This window comes from Chlamydotis macqueenii, chromosome Z (genome assembly GCF_036417535.1).
Source record: "Chlamydotis macqueenii isolate bChlMac1 chromosome Z, bChlMac1.mat, whole genome shotgun sequence".
Lineage (NCBI taxonomy): Eukaryota > Metazoa > Chordata > Aves > Otidiformes > Otididae > Chlamydotis > Chlamydotis macqueenii.
In genome coordinates this window covers 76,827,701-76,845,166 of record NC_141593.1, presented here as the reverse complement: position 1 = coordinate 76,845,166, position 17,466 = coordinate 76,827,701, and the positions used below count along the sequence as shown (strand labels likewise).

Here is a 17,466-nt window from a genome sequence, read left to right as displayed (position 1 = left end):
AAATGATTTGTCAAATGCTTGTTATATAAATAGCCAATTATTTTAATAAGGTTCGTTGGAAACAATAGGAGTTGTTGCCCTGAAGTCATTCTTCTACAGTGTAAAATTAAGTGGTAAGTTACTTAATGGCACAAAGGTTTTCATGCCAGTGTACATTAAAAGTAACTAAAAATGAAGAATCTGCTTCAAGTTATATTAAAACTTTTAAACTACCAACTCTTTTAAAACTAATAAGAAAGATCCTCAGAGTTCTATCCCCAAATTTTATTAAATTTAAAATACCTCAGACAAAAAGCCATTAAATGTGCATTTACAAAGGTAAATATATGATCAGGAAATACTGACATAGTCCAGTGTTAGAATTGTGACTCCACAGAGAAAATTACAATAACTTTTTAGTGGCTATAACTAAAAGATAAAAATTTTGCAAGACAGGCAGTAGGCACCTACATGGATTCAAGTGTCATTGTATGATCAGACCAATAGCCATTTTTCTCATTTATTTCATGGGAGTTTTCAAAGCAGAAATAAGGATTTAAAAAGTATCCTCAAAATATACAAAAATGAATGAAAATAAAGTCACAAATATTGCTGTGAGTGCAACAAGATGTATAGTTACTATGGCAAAGGTTCCTGTGCTCAAAGTCCTTTGAAGTCAACAGGCACCTTTATACTTCCTCTAGAAATTCACATTAGGCTTTTATGAAGTTAATTCTGTGATCTCACCATTCTTTTACATAGTTTCCAGCAGTTTCTAAGGAAAACAAGTGAGAACAACTTTTCAAGCATGAAAATACAGAAATAATTAATATTTGCTCACTTGCTGGGAAACCAGCACATTGTAAGATGGTTGCCCCTGTAGGTTCCTAGCAATTCTTAAACTGAATATTAACTTTATTTATTTTCTTTTCTGGCCCTAAATCAAAGTGCCAAAAGAAGAACCGTATTCTGCAAAATATTTAATTGGGTCTTTTTCTTGATAATTTTTAAATAATTATTTTTCTAATAGTTCTACAGTTTATCTTGGCATTTGGAAAACTCTGGTTATAGTTACTATTGTATAGAAATGTATTCATAACTGATTGAAAACTTTCAATTGAATTTGGAAAATTTTGTTTCAGTGAGGGTTGAGTAGGGGAAATTACATTATAGAACAGGAAGAAATCTAGGAAAACGCTATAGATAATAAATCTATTTAAAATGTGACTTTGCAGATAGACACTACAGCTGATTCACTGATACTATAACAATATTACTTTGAACAGAGGTGTAAATTATAAGTCGAAAAGATTATAAATGAAGTCGTGGGCAAAGCAATTAGTCCTAATAAAGAACACTGTTTTGCAAAATTAAAGATTTTATTTGCCACATTAAATTTAAGAAAATGTCGTTTTAAAAAACTCCAAATATTCTTTCATTTTCAATTTCTTAGAACTCAGGTTTCTTTATGAATCGAGTTGAACACCATCATAGCTGTATATTCCAATTTTTCTTTAAATAAGTTGACCTAAAGTTATTTCAGAAACCACTGGGATGGAAAATAAGATTTGATTTTTTTCCAGACTCAAGAAAGTTTGGAAAAGATCAATGTTTACAGGTAGCATGAAGTCTTTTTTTTTCTTTGTATTTAGTTTTTTTTTATTTAAAGAGGACTTGTTACAAAGACATAATGAAAAAAAAAAGTATAAATCAGTCTAAAGGCTAAGGGGACATAAAATTGCTTTGAAAGGCAATCTTGTTATATTAGGAAGGATGCTTAACAGGTAGTTTCTGACAGAACTCTAGATGGGAGCGACTGAACTCTTCTCAAATTTTTTTTTGTTATGTGTTTAAACATATGTATGTATATTGCTGGGTACAAGGGTGTCTCAAACATTCACACATAGTCAAACCGAAAGTTCTGACATGTATAAACATTATTTTTATTTCCTTGGCTTGGTTACTTAGAATGCCTCTTTTGGGTTCAGAACACAGGTTTAGTAACTCTCCTACGTTGCTTACTCTTACCAGAGTAATACTGTCTGAAATACTTGTACTGAATGGTTCAGGAAAAATTCTAATATGCAGCTCTGATGGATTATTCTGGAGGACATTTACTACAATATGTTGTACCAGATACTTGCAGGAGATGGAAAACTTTGTATAGAATAATGTCAGTAGGAGCAATATAATGTAGCCTCTAAGAGTGGGGAAAAAGAGGCTTGTACCTTTTCGTCTCAAGTGTAAATCTATTTTCTGCTCTTCTTGAAGATCAAATTATAAGGCTATCTGAACAGTGAATCACTTCAGTATGACATTATAGTTGAAGTCTCCTGATGGTTACTTGGCACAGCATTTTTAGAGGCTTCTGTGGTCAGGAGACTACTTTTGAAAAAGCCATCAAACCAATGAATTTTAATAGATGTCTGTCCTCTGTTGAATATGCATTTAATACATCCAGTTCAGATTTAATAATATATACTAAATTCACAAATGTCATGGCAATATGGTTCAGTTCTTTTTAAATGTTTCACAGCAGGATTGTACCAGTAGTGTATTAGTACTCGTTTCTGTATAATCTTGATTAAATTAAAGAACAGTTATAGCTGAAGTTACAGATAATTTTTGTTTGCATTAACTACAGACAAAAGCTTCAGAAACAGGTTGGAAACTTTCATAAACCTATAATTAACAATAATAAAATGAATTATTATAATGATAATTACTCATCTCTTCAATATCTTTTAGTCAAAAACTGAAAATTGTCTACCTATTCTTGCAATATTTTTGGTGATGCTTATTCATTGCGGTTAAATACAGGTTTTTTTTCCTTTCTTTTTAGAAGAAAACATGAGGTTGTCCTCATTTAGGAGACCTTTACAATTTAGGATTATGCTAGTAAACTAGTAAACCACAGGAATGTGAGAAAGAATGTTTTCATTACTTTCTTTTTTTTTTTTGGTAAATATTTTACCGAAAGTCTTGTACTTTTAAAAGTGATGTGTCCTTCTTTATGTAGGTTGCTGTAATCCTTCAAATTTTATAGTTTAACTGAGTAGCTCGGTGTTAAGATAGCCATATTAAATTCTATTTATTCTCTTGAGTCAGATTCTTTACCAAGTAAAACTGGTATAATTTTATTCTTTTCAGTGGAGTTTTGCCATTTAATTTCTCATAAATAAAATATGGTGCTTGAGCAAATTGGTACAAATCTGTAATAACAAAAAAAAAAAAGAATATATAATCTGGCTTTCATGGTAATTGCTAAGAAAATAATAATGAAAAGTTTGGATATCTGAATGCTCATATTTAAGCAGTAACAGGATATTACAAAGTTCTGCAAGCAAGATGATACACTGTGTGGTCTTACTATGACAGTACTTACACATGTAATTAAGTCTTTTAGAATCAATATACAATAAAGAAAAGAATATAGAGAATGCACTTAAAAATCTGTCAAAAATCATAAAGCAACAACAAGAAAAGTCCAGACTAGGCTCCAGCTAAAAGTTGATTATTCTGTACTACATGTTTCTCCACTTTATGTCTTACCGGTTTCCAAATGTAAAGGTGTTTGAAAATATTGTCAGTTATCACCAACTTTTATTTTGAAACAGAACTGGGTAGAGAACTTTCTAAGTTTAGTGGTTTTCTTTAAAAAAATAATTAAAAAAAAAAATTGGGGGCCAGGTGGGGGGTCATGTTCCTCAAATTGTGACTTGGTCTTTATCCAGTCTATAGTTGTGGGTCTTCATAGAAGCTAGTTATGACACAGAGGCTATAAGTAGTCCATCTTTTGTTCCCATCTGTTTTCTAGATACTAAATCAACCTTATTACAGAAAAAAAAATATTTGCGGTATTAGTCAGGCATAACTGGATTTTGTCTAAATTCTGCTTCGGATAAGGGCCAAGCTAACTTCCAATATGGACATTTGAACTTAGATGCTGTGGCTGCGAAGGGCCGACCTTTCTGTCAAGATAGAAGACTGATTAAAGCCATGACTTAGTGTTGAGATGAGCAGACCTATGTGATCAGGAAGCCAAAAGGAGTATAAAATCAAAGGATAAAGAGAGAACGTGCTTGTCAGCAGGAGGGAACTTGAAGAAGTGTGTACTGCAAAAGGTAGTCTTGGATCAGAAACAAGGGTTCAGGTGGCAGGAACCAGGAATTTGGGTTGTGTAAAGAACAAGCAAGCAGGGGACAGGAACAAGGTACTGGTGTGCATTTGCAGCCAAAACACAAGCTGCGTTGGCAAGGACAACTGATGTAGCTTATCAGTCCCTTCATCACAAAAAGTCAGGTTTACACCATGTAGCTTGCTGAAGAACTCAAATTACTGGAAGTTATAGCTATTTTTTTTTATTATAACAGTTAATTTATATACCTGTTTCTTATGGAGTAATTTTTCAGGAAAACACAAGTGACTGCATGTAGCAGGTAAAGTCCAAAATGAGGATTATGTATTTTTAATTATATTATGCTTGCAACTACAGTACTAGTTTTTATTCATGTTTAATTAAATACATAGAGGATTTTAAACTATATGTATTCCAGAAAAGAAGGATAAAATCCCATACTCTTCCTCATAATGATTTTCCAAATCTCTGTGTAATACAGCAAAGTTCTCTCTTACTTGCCCAGTTTCTGACAGCATGCTTCTGTTCCGGGGTGCACAATGACTGCGTCAAAGAGAAGTGTGCTTAATCGCTTTCTAGTTAAGGTTTGATCTTAGGTGGTAGGAATTGTAAACTTAATCGTCTTCAGCATAAAAAAAAACCCTTAACATAGCCTTTGCTTCCTTATCAACTGTCTTAGCACTTCAAGCTATTATTCAAGGAGCAACATATTTTAAGAAAACGGTGAATGTTTTCTTATTCCTGCACCACTATAAATTTCAGAATCCATCTTCAGCAGAGAAATCTTGGGGTCTGGGCATGGAAGGGTTGGGGTTTGGGTATTTTTTTAGTTGTCCTAGACACTATTTAGAAGAACAGACTTTCTCTGTGCTGCACTTAAACCTTTTCAGAAGCCCATTTCACTCAGTGTTTAGCACTCTTCTTAGGTCCTTGAGTGAGGAGCTCTGAATTCTTTGGTAGTACTCAGCAATCTGTGTTTTAGTTACTGCAATGCATAAGATGATTGTTGTCTGAACTGCACTTAAAAATCTGACCCAGCATAAAACCTAACCTTACCCAAAAAATCATGAGCGACCTACAGTGATTTTACTTTTGTAATAGTTAATTTACATTAAAAAGCACATAAACTTAACTTACATAAAAGCACATCCTTCTTGCGTTGGTAGATTGATTGATATTCAGTGAAGGATTTGTATCTGACAACATATGGAGAGCTTTGCTTTGGGAGCCTTTATTGTCTTTAGCAACAACTAAAGCTCCCAACATAAGAAGTGTTGAGCCCCCAACATAAGAAAGATATGGACCAGTTGGAGAGGGTCCAGAGGAGGCCATGAAGATGATCAGAGGGCTGGAGCACCTCTCCTATGAGGACAGGCTGAGAGTGTTGGGGCTGTTCAACCTGGAGAAGAGGAGGCTCTGGGGAGAACTTATAGCGGTCTTCCAGTCCCTCAAGGGGGCCTACAGGAAGGATGGGGAGAAACTCTTCAGTAGGGCCTGTAGTGACAGGACAAGGGGTAATGATTTTAAAATAGAGGGAGGTAGATTTAGATTGGATATTAGGAAAATTTTTTTTACAGTGAGGGTGGTGGAACACTGGCACAGGTTGCCCAGAGAGGTGGTGGATGCCCCATCCCTGGAAACATTCCAGGCCAGGTTGGCTGGGGCTCTGAGCAACCTGATCTGGTTGGAGATGTCCCTGCTCCTTGCAGGGGGGTTGGACTAGATGACCTTTAAAGGTCTCTTCCAACCCTAACTATTCTGTGATTCTATGTTTCTAAGTACTTCAGAAACTCTGGCATTTAAAAATTCCTATTCAAATTTACTTCTAGTTATGACACTATGACAAAGTTTAAAACGGAATGTAAGTTTTTCCAAAGAAAGAAACACACCAGCTATTGTAAAGTTTAGTACTGTAATTGCCACATCTAGGAATTTAAACAAAAGCTGACCACAGTTTGCAGGAACATTTTTTTAATTAAATATTCTGCATCTACACATGCAATCAAGTGAAATAATTAATAGTAAATTAAATTCTGTAGAACTTATGCTATTTTCTTTAACACAGTTCAGTTCAGTATCTTTCCAACAAGACGTCTGTTCTGGTGTCAAACATGATGCTACAATGAGCTAGTCTCTCCTCATTCATCAAATATGACATATTTGTTTGAACTGATGAGACAAAAGGTTCTCAAATGACTGGAAAAAAAATCACTGTAGGATCCAAGTAACAAACATAATAGTAGAAAACTTCCATCTTTCTGCACTGATCATAGCTACTTGTTCCATAGAGGTAGAATATGAGTATTGCTCTAGAAGTATCTGGTACTTAAAGGTTTTGTCTGTAATCTACATCATTGCATAGACAATATGAAATATGGTGGGAAGTTGTACATTTTTTTCCTACTTATTTAAATATGAATGGCAAATTAGAAAAAAATTAGTTATCTTGAGAAGATATTATCTTTACACAGAAAAGCTTTTAAGAGGATAAATTACTACCTTTATTTCAGCAATAAGAGATAGTTCATATGTTCATTTAATTTTTTTAGTTCACAGTGACCTTGATATTTTTTCCCATAAATGTGTTAGGCTATATTAAAATGGTAAATAACCTGATGAAAATGTAAGGTTAATGGGCTTTGCTTAAAAAGGCAAACAGGGAGCTGCAGAGTCTTGTTAAATTTTATAAATACATATAAAAAATTTAACTTAGAATTGAGCTGGTCTATTCTTTGGTCATGTCCCTTGGCAGGTTTTATTTCTCGCATGCTAAGCTGTTGCCTCTCTTCTTTCTCTTTAATAGGTAGAAATTCAACTAACACTGTGAATTTTTATTAGTCCAGTATGTGATATCTTCATAGAGAACAAATAGTAAGACATGAGAGAGTAAAAAGAAGCTTAGAGATTGTCAACCACAATCAATTTTAGTATAAAAATCTGATGTTTTTCTGGTTCAAAGAACTGAAACTAGCCCCTACATTTACCTGAAAATTCTGCCTGCATTTCTGTTCACAGCAATGGGGAGATTATCACAGAATCACAGGAGAGCTAAGGATAAAAGGGACCTCTGGAGGTCAGGTGGTCCATGCCCCCCTGCTCAAGCAGGGCCACCTACAGCTGGTTGCCCAGGACTATATCCAAAACTTTTTTTAATATCTCTGAAGGTGGAGACTCCAAAAACGCCCTGGGCAACCTATGCCACTGCTCAGTCATCCTTACAGTAAAAAAATATTTTCTGATGTTGAGACAGGACATCCTGTGTTTCAGTTTGTGCTTATTACCTCTTGTCCTGCCACTGGCCACCACTGAAAAGAGCCTAGCTTGATCTTGTTTGCACCATCCCTTCAGGCATTTATATACATGGATGAGTTTCCTCCTGACCCTTCTCTTTAAGCTAAACAGTGTGGGCTTTCTCAGCCTTTCCTTGTAGATGAGGTGTTCCAGTCCCTTAATCATCTTAGTGGCCCTTTGTTCGACTCTCTCTGGTATGTCCGTGTCTCTCTTATACTGGAGAGCCCAGAACTGGACGCAGCACTCTAGATGTGGCCTTACCAGTGCTGAGCAGAGGGGAAGCAGAGGAGTAATCAGCTCCCTTGACCTGCTGGCATTGCTCTGCCTAATACAGCCCAGGAGGCTGTTGACCACCTCTGCCATGAGGGTGCATTGCTGTCTCATGGCCAGCTTGTCGACCAGGACTCCCACACTCTTTTCTTTCCAGCTGGTCAGTTTGCCAGTGTGCACTAGTGCATGGAGTTGTTCCTCCTCAGGGGAAAAGGCAGGACTTAGTACTTTCCCTTGTTGAACTTCTTGAGGTTCCTGTTCAGTCCATCTCTCTAGCCCATCCCTCTGAATGGCAGCATAACCTTCTGGCGTGTCCACTCCTCTTAGTTTTGTGTCATCAGTAAACTTGGTGGGGGTACAGTCTGCCCCACCATCCAGATCATTAATGGAGATGTTGAATAGGATCAGACCAGTGTTGACTCCAGAGTACACTGGTAGTTACTGGCCTCCAACTAGACTTCATAGCAGTGATCAACACCCTCTGGGCTCGGTCTTTCAACTAGTTTTCAAAATACCTGACATAGATTGCACGCATAACCTGAAAGCCACAGAACTTTTTAGATCTGCAGAAAAGACCAGAGGTGCAGATGTCCTTGGAGACATCACAAAATCAACCAGTTCTAGGAAAGTCATGTGTATTAAAACACTGAATTTTTGTACGTAGGTTCCTAGTAAATGTAAAAAATAAATTTAAAAGTACCAAAGTTACATACTCAACTATCAGAAATCAAACAACTTTGTTGACAGAGATGAATTTTGCTTCTTCTGCACAAGCTTATTGCACCAGGTTTAGATGTTTCTGTAGCATCTTCTTCACTTTGTGTATGTCAGTGCAAACCAATTTTGGTGGTCGAAGCAAGTTCAGCGCAACAGTGAGGAGTATTGCTTCAATTTATAGGGCATTTTGCCCACCAATGAATACAACTAGTTCATCTCTGTTAAGTGTCTTCTCATTTGAACTTACTTCTGTGCCATGAGCATGTGCACTTTATTGGCAACTGTATCCAAAACTAATATGCACTTAAGCAAAACTGAATGAAGTAAAATTGTAGTACAAGCTAAAGACTGCTTTTCAGTTTGCCTTCTACAGTGTCCAATGCAACAGGACTTCAAGTCTTAATGAAGTTAGGGTGGGTTACCATCTTTTAAATATTTAACACTGATGCATCCCTTAGAGACAATTATGTATAAAATACATGCAACGTTTCTACTCAGTACTGAATAAACGTAGATGCAGAGATAGAGAATTTTAATTATGATATCGCTATCCTCATCTGCCTGTTTATGATAACTGAAAAAGTCTATATTGCATTTTAGAAAAAGAATTTGAAATCATACTTGAAGGTTACTGCGCCGAAAAACACAAGAGAGTATTACTATACAGCATTTGACGAAATATACTGGAAAAGGGAAACAAATGAAATTAACCACGTTTTCTATCTTTTGAATTTATTAAAATTTGCAAGGTCCTGGATCCAGCTATTAGTTTTAATTCACTCACTAACTCATGCACAGAAAAGAAATTTTTTACACGGTTAAACAACCTTGTCAATTAGATGTTTAATGAATTAAGATCAACTGAGAGACATTCTTACTTGGCATCTGTTGATAAAGAAGAGCTGCATTTCTTGCAGTTGCAAGGATCGTTAATGAGTACTCTGTTAGAACTAATTGAATTTGTTTATTTAAGGTCAAACTGTGATTTGTGGCCCTTATGTCCTCTGGAAGTCCCAGTGACCAAAACTTAAAATCCTGTTGTGTGATGGGACATAGTAAAACTTTAGTAGCTATATGAAACTATCTAAATTTATGTAAGATTGCTTTGATTTTTTCCTAAAGCATGCCCTATTTAATCACATCCTTTACTAAGCATGTTCGCTGCACAAAAGGGTGTATGTCTTCTAATGCCAATTGTATAAATATTTTGTAGTTTAGTGCTTTAAAACATGCGCTTATTGCTTTTACAATTTCTCTTTGCTAATCCCTACATTACCTTGTGTGCCTCTTGCAGATGTAAATGAATGTGAAGCAGAACCCTGCAAGAATGGTGGAATCTGTACAGATCTCGTTGCCAACTATTCCTGCGAGTGTCCAGGTGAATTTATGGGAAGAAACTGTCAACAGAGTAAGTATTGCATGGTTTTTATCTATTTTTAAACAAAATAAATGAATATTTTCTTTTGCAAAAACAACTATAGTATACTATGAAAATATTTCTCTAGTCTACAAATACATAATGCTCAAAATACCCATTTTATCCTTTTCAAAATGAAGGAAATATAAGAGAGGAAATCTGTCATGCATCTGATACAATAGAAACATTTGCAAAATGCAAAATTATTACCTAAGAGTCAAATAGGAAGGATTAAATAATATAAAATGGAAAAATACAAAAACTAATTCAGCCTAGGGATTCATCTTGCCAATTATCCTGTCTTCAGCAGTTTATTAGCAGATATCAACAAGTGTTAAGAGTAGGGCAAAGATATTTGTTACTTTCTCTGACACGTCTCTAGCCTCTGAACTTTGGACCATTGGTTCACAGAGAAGTCATTAGTGGAGTTCCTCCAGGATCTGACCTGGGAACAAATGATTTTACCAATAACATTGACTATGAATGAACTATAAAGGTCAGATTCCTAAAGCTGTTGCTACAGAGAACTTCTATGAAAGACTAGGTAATCTCGAAGACCAAAACAACAAAAATAGAATAACTTTCCATGGTATCAAATGCAATATACCTTAACAGTTAACAACAGATATTAGAGGCTTATGGATTTGAAACACTGCAGAGAAGCCTGTGTGTTTTGGTGGAACAAAGGATGCTAACGTGTTGGTGTTGTGGAAAAAAAACTAATATAGTCCCAAGACATGTCCAGCCTGGTACCTTACGGAGAAAAAGTGAAATATTTATATATTAGTATTTGTAGCATTAGAGACTAAATTCCAAATACTTGAAACACTGGAGTCATCAATGTTCAAGAAAGGAGATTTCTAGTTCAGGGAAGAGCTACTATGTGTAACAGGAAAAATAAAAAAAAAAAAATGTTGCAAGTTGGAACTAATTAAATGAAGCCATAACAAAGTTGAAGAATATGATTCTTTTTTCTATGTTCACATTATGGATGCATGGGGAAGAAGGGAGAAGAAAACAACAACATGGGCCAATAAACATGGATAATTTTTTCAAGTAGCCTCAATGAATTCCCAGATTAGCATATGCAACAGGCAAAAGATTCAAGGCATCCAGCATAACATTTAATTTTAGAGAGAAAACAAAAATTCAGATTTGCTTTGAGAAATTTTACCAGCCTATATGGCTGCCTTAAAGAATTTGTAAAAAAAAAAAAAATGAACATCTATTAAAATTTTCTGTAAAAGTTGCTGCTGAAACACTTAACGTGTTTCCTTATAAGGTGCAACAGAATTACCATTTGGAATTTGACAAGGAATCTCATCCGTCTCTTCAGAGTTTATCCCTTGTTTATCCCCTGATTTTTCGCTGCATCATCAACATTGCTGAGACTAGGTACATTACAGATCACATAAGACTAAACTCTTGTTTTCTTAGAAATGGAGTAGTCAGAACTATGACTTGAAGTGATCACTGCATTTTCTGAATCATCATCTGTTATTTCATATTTATTTTTCTTTTTATAGATACGTCTGTAATTATGTGTAAATATAAACTTTATGTGTGAAGTTGTATATATTATACTGTATTTGGTTTTTTATTTATATTTTTATATACATAAACATATACATATATTATGTATATATTTTATATACATAGATATTGGTATTTCGGAGAACATACAACAGGAAGTATATATGTACCAAAAATGTGAATTTCCACTATATTGAAATAGTGAAAGAATTCTGCTAACGTCAATTACTGAACTGTAAAACATGCTACCTGCAGTCTGCCTGTCTGGGTCATGCTTGGGGGATTTGCACTGGTAAGCCAATCGCCTAGTCAAATGATCTTTCTGAAGATGCTTCAGGTAGATAAATACTCACAATTGTGACCCAGGACTCCCTCATTTAGCCCATGGGGAAGAGCACTAAGGTATCTGAAAAGATAATTTTGTCGAATGTTTAAAATTTTTTACAATTATAATAAGAGTCTATACAACAGTCAAATTTCTTCAGTGTCCTCATCAAGGACGATGAATTTTCAAATGTGCACTGCAGTAACTATTAATTTGCTAGCTGAAAAGTCTGTATGGTGTGGTAGATGGGAAGCAGGGCGACGCAGCACTGGAGTGCAGTGGCAAAAAGCTTCTGTTCTGGGCTTTCTCTGGGGAGGGACCTGCATATGGAGGTACCACCAACCTGGTGTCTGCGGGATGATGTCACGGGAGGAGTGTGAAATCAGATGTGCTTTGAAGATTTAAAAGACAAGTAACATATTACTTAAATTAGTAATTAGAAAATGCTGCACAATGCTGATATTTCAGTACTTCCGTAATAGCACTCTTTATATGCATGTTATTCAGCTGGGTGTGTGAAGGGTTATCAACACATAATAGATAATTAAGGATGGGAATAATGTTTGTACTGGCTGTAACAGTTGAACTACCCTTGTTCAGGGTAGTCAATGCGTTCTCCTAGTACTGTGGCACATTTCACAAACTTTTATCATTCATCTACTCTTGAGCTAACTTTAGCACAGCTAGCCTGAAAATGGTAACTTTTCTTTTTATACCACCAATATAATTGTGCACTATACTGGTTCCTATAGCTTTCTTTTTTCATAAGAAGTTTAGTTATATCATCATACCTAATTATGTTATTACAAGTAGTAATTACACATTCTAATTACACCATTAGAGTTTTACACATATTTACAGTAATCATATAATTAAATACTGTTACACTAATTATGTAAATTACTTATTGCTGACTCAGAATTACCTCACGAAGCTCAAAGATTACTAATCCACATGACAGAATATGTGAAATATCCTAGGTGAAAAATTAAAAAGGCAAAAGTACATCATGCAGTCAATTCTCCTGTCATTGCAGGAGAATGCATCTTTGTTCTCCCGGGTGCATTTTTTAATAGTCTGTCTCGTTTGGTATATCCCAAATACCAATGTTTTGTAATAGTGACTTATCGTGTTACTCATCAGCTTCAAGTAGTTTATGTCAGTCTATTTTTCCTAATACTCCAAGTAAGTTTTCTCTCTTTTTTTTTATTCCACCATTTAATTCCACCATAATTAATTTCTCTTAGCTAATCTAAATATTTCCCTTCCATTTTATCTCACGTGTAGCACTTTCTAAGTGTGAGACAACTGTTGTATTACACCCAGGTCCTGCGAGCCTTGTGGGACAGTCACCCAAAATCCTTCTATCTATCTAGTCCGGCGAACCTCTGCTAATAACTAGTGCAGCTGAAGTGGGAGGGAAAGGCTGGCCTGGAGCTGAGTACTAAAATAGCACTAAAATGCCTAATGAGCTTGGAACTGTATTTGGACCACCTTGACCATCTTCCAAGTCTTCTTCTGGCACAGATGATGAGTTGAGTTGTTTTCTAAGGGCTCAGCCATGAAGTAAAGTTTTGCTGGCCAACTGGTGTGCTTTACACCCCAAAAATGCTTCTGCTTCTTTGGGGCTTTCTTCTGTTTTATGTACAAATCCTTCTCATTTTGAAGCACTGGCCTGACCTCTCCTTTTTTTTTTTTTTTTTTTTTTTTTTTCCTGGAGAAACTTAACTTCACTCTTCTTTCTTTCTTATTAGCTACTGCTATCTTTAGCCATTCAGGCATAAATGGCGCTTAAACCAGCTGCTTCTCATTGCTGGAAAGCACAGGATGAGGCAAAATCAAAGTAATGCAGAGTGAAAAGTACTGATGGCTTCAAAACATGTTCAATTGTTCTGGAATAAGCTTATCAACCTGTTAAGAGATACTTCACTGAGCATCTGGTATTTAGAAAATTTGCCTGCAGATGTTTAGCAAATGCAGAATGAAAATAGAGCACCTTTTCCCATCCTCTGAAAGCATCAGCTAAAATGTATTAATTCTGTATTGCTTTCTGGATTTCTTAAGGCCTCAGCATTTCCTTGATGCAGCTGCATCTCCTTCTGTTCTCGTGCTCTCTGAACCTATTTCTTGCTTCTGTGATAAATTCAAGCTATCAATTATGATTACCTCAATTACAGCTTTCCTTAGTCTTGGAGGCTCTATAAATAAGTACTGCTTCCAAGACAGATTCTCCTGGGGTTGAAGTTTTTGCTTTCTGTATCACAAAATTCTCTCGAAGGCAACAGGGAGCCACTTTCATCAGTGTCAGACTGTTTGCATTATTCAGTACAAATCTGCATTGTTAACATCTCCCATGAGCAACGTGGATTGTGAATTGCAATAATTCCTGAGGCATTCCAAAGGTAGTTTTTGATCACTTTTTTTTTCATCTAGCAGATGGTACTATACAGTGGACATTACAATTTCACCATTGTGCATTTTGGAGCTGTATTTTGCTGATTGCCAAGAGTTGCTGCTGTTAAAACATATGGCAAAGTTTATTATGCTTTTTCTTTAAAGATACAGATCAAATTAGTCACTGTAAATATTTTTTTACATGTGCTATGGCCCCTTCACCTCTGTTGCTGTGTGTTCAACATGCCCATATGTAGGAGGACTGCATTTAGAGAAGTGTACCAATTTTGTCAGAAATCCTGCTAAGCAGTGTACCTTCACATTATTTTCATTTGCTTCCTGTGCTTTACATTTTAATATACTAATGTGCTTATACTGCACTTGGTTGTCTTCTGCCTTCCTCTCTGTGGAAATCAAAGTGGCATTTTTTGGTCTAAATGAAAATTCCCCTTGTTTCAGTGTCAGTTTTACTTTAAAATTATGTAAAGATTTGACAGATCTAGACATAAAGAGACTTCCAAGACTTCTGCTTACATGCAGCCTTATACTCCCAGGCTAGATGGTGTCATCCAAAGTGTTCTGATGTGCTGTGATTTTAGAATTTTTTATTTCTTTCCAAATTGTTCCCAGTAATACAGGACACGTGCAACTTGCATGATTTCTAGCACAGGAAAAATAACTAGTTTTACAGTATTTTTTTTAAACGCTATTTTGCTTCTTTTAGTGTCTTCTGTATTTAACTTACAAGTAAGTTTTGAAGGGAGTGTCCTCAATTGTTGAGAATTTTTGACTTCAGGTGCTTGTCCTTTGACTCCTCTGCTTGATGCTCACAGTCTTCACTGAGTCTTGGGTATCTCTGTCTTCCACAGCTCCATCGCTTACCAGCCCTGGCTCAGCAGGGTTCACGGTTCAGAAAGCCTCCACACTTAGGTTCAGAAAAACCCTGCACAAAACAAACATCGCAGAATGAGGTTATAAGAAGTGAACAGGCGGAATAAAACAATTTATGAAACAGTTAAAGGTTTTCTATAAGAAGCTTTTCTTCTGGCTAAAATTTGTCTTTACAGAAGTCTGTTTTCAAAACATGGATAGGAATCAGAACTTAACCATTTTCTTAAATGAATAAACCTGGTAACAGGCTTTCTGGTGAATTCAGCTCAGGTTTTTTTATGAGGTTTTTTATGCATCTCCAGTTGGCAATACATTGTGGCTTAAAGCTTGTAGTGAGCCACTGTGAAACACTTCACTTGACAGGAATCAACATGGACTTGAGTTCCCTAAAATATTGGTTACTACTAAAATCTCTTTGAATGAGATTTAGGAGAATCTAATTTTCTCTGCAGCTCAAAATACCAGTTTGACTAATTCTGTAAATAATCCAATATGAAGTTTCAGTTTAAGCATATTCATGATTGGTTTGAATATCTGACAGTTTTGTGATCTGAAATACTGGTGTTATATAAAATATAGCAAGTTTCTGTAAAACAAAACTGGCCAAACATACTAATTTTATTTTTGTATTCTTGAAATTGTTCTGTAGTCCAAGATGTCAATGATTTATGTTGTTGTCTACCAACTCTTCATGTTTAATCAGTTGATTCAAGTTTTCCACTTTCATTAGGAGAAAAATGAACTGTAGAAAGAATTCTAGTTTCTAGAAATACAGACTCCTGTATTTAAATTAAGGACATTAAAATCATATGCAAAGGAAGAAGATACACATTAATTAGTACAAAAATAATTTACTTTTTTATCCTGGAGTTTCTGTTCCGTTTTCATTCATCTTGCCAGTATATACTGCAAGTTCTGTTAAGGCACCTGAGAGATTTTTAGGTGACCTGTAGATTATGACCTTAAACTGGACCTCTTTCCAATTTATTAAATAGGTAAGCCTTGCAATTGCCTTCAAATTCCCGAAATTTCAAAGTAGATTTTCTATTTTTTGTCAGAAAACTGGGACAAAACACTCCTACCTCTCTTTTGCATTATGTTATACTGTAAAGTAGCAGTTCCTTGAAAAATGACATAAACCAGCCCTGCTGCTGCCTGAGGAGCCTTCGCTTCAGCTCTGCTTTGCCCATCTTGCTGCTTTTGTGGCTGCTCATTCTGGGGTACTGCTCTACTTGTTTACCTTGTGCCCTGGCAAAAATTCACTGAGGAAATAAAAAAGATAATTAATTAACCAAAACAATTCTTGGATCCAGTGAACTTCATGGCTACACAGATACAGGGCTGGTACAAAGGAACAGCAGGGGACAGAGCCTGGGCAGGAAATCAAGTCTTAACACCAGTTAAAAATGTTAATCAAGCCACAGTCTAATCAAGACAGTAGAAACTGCTTTTTAATTCATGTTTAAAGCAAAGATAATAATTTATATTAATTTTTATGTTTTTCTTGGTATGTTTCTCTTCAAACATAGTAAAATTTAAAAGCTAGAATTCTCAGTTAATTTACCAAGGATACAATGCACAAAAATTAAGTAAATATGTACATTCCTGTTTGTCATTATTTAGTTTACAAGTTCAGGACTTGCACAGAAAAATTAAGGAGATTTTACAGGTATATATGTGTGTGTGTGTGTAGGTATATGTATACATAAATTAGATAAATTAATTCACTTTTTAAATTTACTCACAGTAGTTAACTTATTATTGGTATGCTATCCTTGTTGGTTTAGGGAATACTGTGCGGTTAACCTCTGCCAAAAGGAAGAATATAAACATTTTTTGTGCCTTTATTTGATTTATGACCTCTCTGGATTACAGAAATATCTTAGAACAGAAATATATTAGAAATACATTTTGAAAGTGTGAGAGGGAAAACTTTTACATGTTGAATGTGACTTTAACCCATGTAATTCAACTCTATATAGGTAATTTGTCATGTTCCTTTTTGAACATTCTATAAGAATAAAACCAGAAATTATTTAAGAGGTTAAATAAATGCTGAAAGACAGGCTAAATTTATCAGTAATAAGAATGATGCTTTATATACATTTTTAACTGTTTCAACTAATCAAGGGCAGAACACAATTTCTATATTTGCATTGGAGAAAACCCATCCTGAACCTTGTGCTGACTCCAATGAATTTTGCTGAGGCTACACCGTTCTGGGAATATTGTCAGGCTAGCATTTCTGTGTAGTCTATTGGCATGAAAGTGCAAAGAAGCAGAAAATGTTATAGAAATGACAGAACACATTGTTAAAATTGAAATGTTCTCCCAGGCGTTTCAATGACCTAGTGAGAAATATTAATCAAACTCTAACACTTCTAATATTGAGTCTTCAGACAACAAAGCACACTCTGGCCCTTCTGCCGCAGACCTTCTTTGTCCAGGAATCCTATGTAAGACGCAAAGGTGTGTAAAATTAGCCTCAGGAGATCAGAATGGTAGTTCTTC

At 35.4% G+C, this 17,466-nt stretch overlaps 1 protein-coding gene across 2 annotated transcripts in view; it reads left to right on the top strand.

Moving 5' to 3' along the window:
* Positions 1–17,466, top strand: part of EDIL3 (EGF like and discoidin domains 3) — a 257,434-nt gene that overhangs the window by 141,952 nt on the left and 98,016 nt on the right. For both annotated transcript variants that reach the window (XM_086771054.1, XM_086771053.1), the window contains one exon: positions 9,690–9,803. In XM_086771054.1, coding sequence (XP_086627180.1) covers positions 9,690–9,803 — 114 coding nt within the window. The remainder of the gene's footprint in view (positions 1–9,689; positions 9,804–17,466) is intronic.